The sequence below is a fragment of the Echinococcus granulosus genome, assembly GCF_000524195.1.
Source record: "Echinococcus granulosus chromosome Unknown EG_S00400, whole genome shotgun sequence".
In the NCBI taxonomy this organism is placed as follows: Eukaryota; Metazoa; Platyhelminthes; class Cestoda; order Cyclophyllidea; family Taeniidae; genus Echinococcus; species Echinococcus granulosus.
In genome coordinates this window covers 5,392-6,861 of record NW_020170779.1, presented here as the reverse complement: position 1 = coordinate 6,861, position 1,470 = coordinate 5,392, and the positions used below count along the sequence as shown (strand labels likewise).

Genomic DNA, 1,470 nt, shown 5'->3' with positions numbered 1-1,470 from the left:
CCTCTTTTACTAAGCAGTTGACTGGTTATTTAAAAGAAGGTCAATTTATGCACTTAAATACACTCCACACCTACAACTACAACTGCGTGTGCAACCAGTTCTGCATCTAGCGCCATACCTGTTCTAGGACATCACCGTTTATTGGCCGACTAGTTAATCATTTAAGTCGTTTATCAATGAGGCAACAAATCAACTTCACGTCCAACTCGCGCTTTGCATAATGTTCTAATCGCTCCTGAGTTGGTCGCAATATGCACAAAATTCGCCACTCCAGTTTTAACTCCACGGACAACTCTTCCCAATTCTTCATTACTCTTTTTGTCCACTATCAACACTGCATTCGGCAATCCCATTGTCCAGCTCTTGGCTCTTTCAAACTCACTCAGTACATGTAGGTCTTGAGGTCTGTTTCCCTCTGGATGCCTTTACACATGGAAGTCGACATCTTCTCGTCTTACCTCCCTCACCTCCACAAGTGTTATCACTGTCATCAAGAAAATCACAACTGGTATTGACTTACAGATCCTATTCCTTCTTCAGGCATTCCACCTCTACGCTAGCCATCAATCACCTATCCTCCTCTGTCTCTGCATTTCCATCTCCCTCTGCCTCCCTTATTTCTTTAATTCGTATCTACATTTGTGACTAGTAAAAGGTTATTCATCGCCCCGTCTTTTGACACCCATTACTTCGTATTCCATGACCCCTATCGAACACAGCCTACTACCAGCACAATTTTTATTTAACACAATTACCAAAAATGTCGGTAAGTATCTCCCTTCCCTCTACCCACTCTTACCATTTACAGCCAAACGTCCACATTTCTACACTTTTTCAAGTCTCACCTTTAGCAATCAGATAGGATTGTGGTCTGACGAACCAGTACTGCTGTGCAAGGTTCGATGACGACGACACTGAGTCCGAGTGGATTGGCATTTTTGGCATCAAATAAACAACATTGCATATTCTTTTCCAACATGTGTTAATGTCTTTGGCAAAGTCATTTTCTTATTTATTTCAAACCATGCCATAAAAAAAGATAATTCTAACTAGTTACCCATATTACTGCCAAATGAGGCTCGTAGATCTCCTCTTCCATAGCCCTGGTACTTCTGGAACACCCAAGCTGATTTAGTTTTGTCATGCTTATTGAGTAAAGTAAATTGGCTGGAGTAGGTATACGTATTGGAAGGTTTGGACACAGAACTGTTCTCCGGGTTGTCGAATATTGACTGCTCCTCAGTCACCAGTTCCGATTCATCTATGCACCTCTTCTCTGAAAGGCACATTTTAAACAACGCAAATATTACATAGCCCTATTATCCTTTCAGCACCGTCTCCGGTGCTACCACAAATGAGTTGCTTCCAAAGCTGCCATCCAGTGGTTTCCTGCCTTCCGTAAGAACGTAAACCCTATGTATCCAACCAGTGGTGCCACTTTGTAGAGTTTCATCCTGTTCCGGTGAACAG

The 1,470-nt window shown here is 42.4% G+C and overlaps 1 protein-coding gene across 1 annotated transcript; it reads left to right on the top strand. All coding sequences in view use genetic code 11, as the record gives it.

Moving 5' to 3' along the window:
- Positions 1-251: 251 nt before the first annotated feature.
- Positions 252-1,410, top strand: EGR_11130 (hypothetical protein; the record flags this gene model as incomplete). Its single annotated transcript, XM_024500377.1, has 2 exons — positions 252-391; positions 1,332-1,410. 2 exons carry the CDS (start codon positions 252-254, stop codon positions 1,408-1,410), a joined length of 219 nt encoding a protein of 72 aa, XP_024345209.1.
- Between the last annotated feature and the right edge of the window lie 60 nt (positions 1,411-1,470).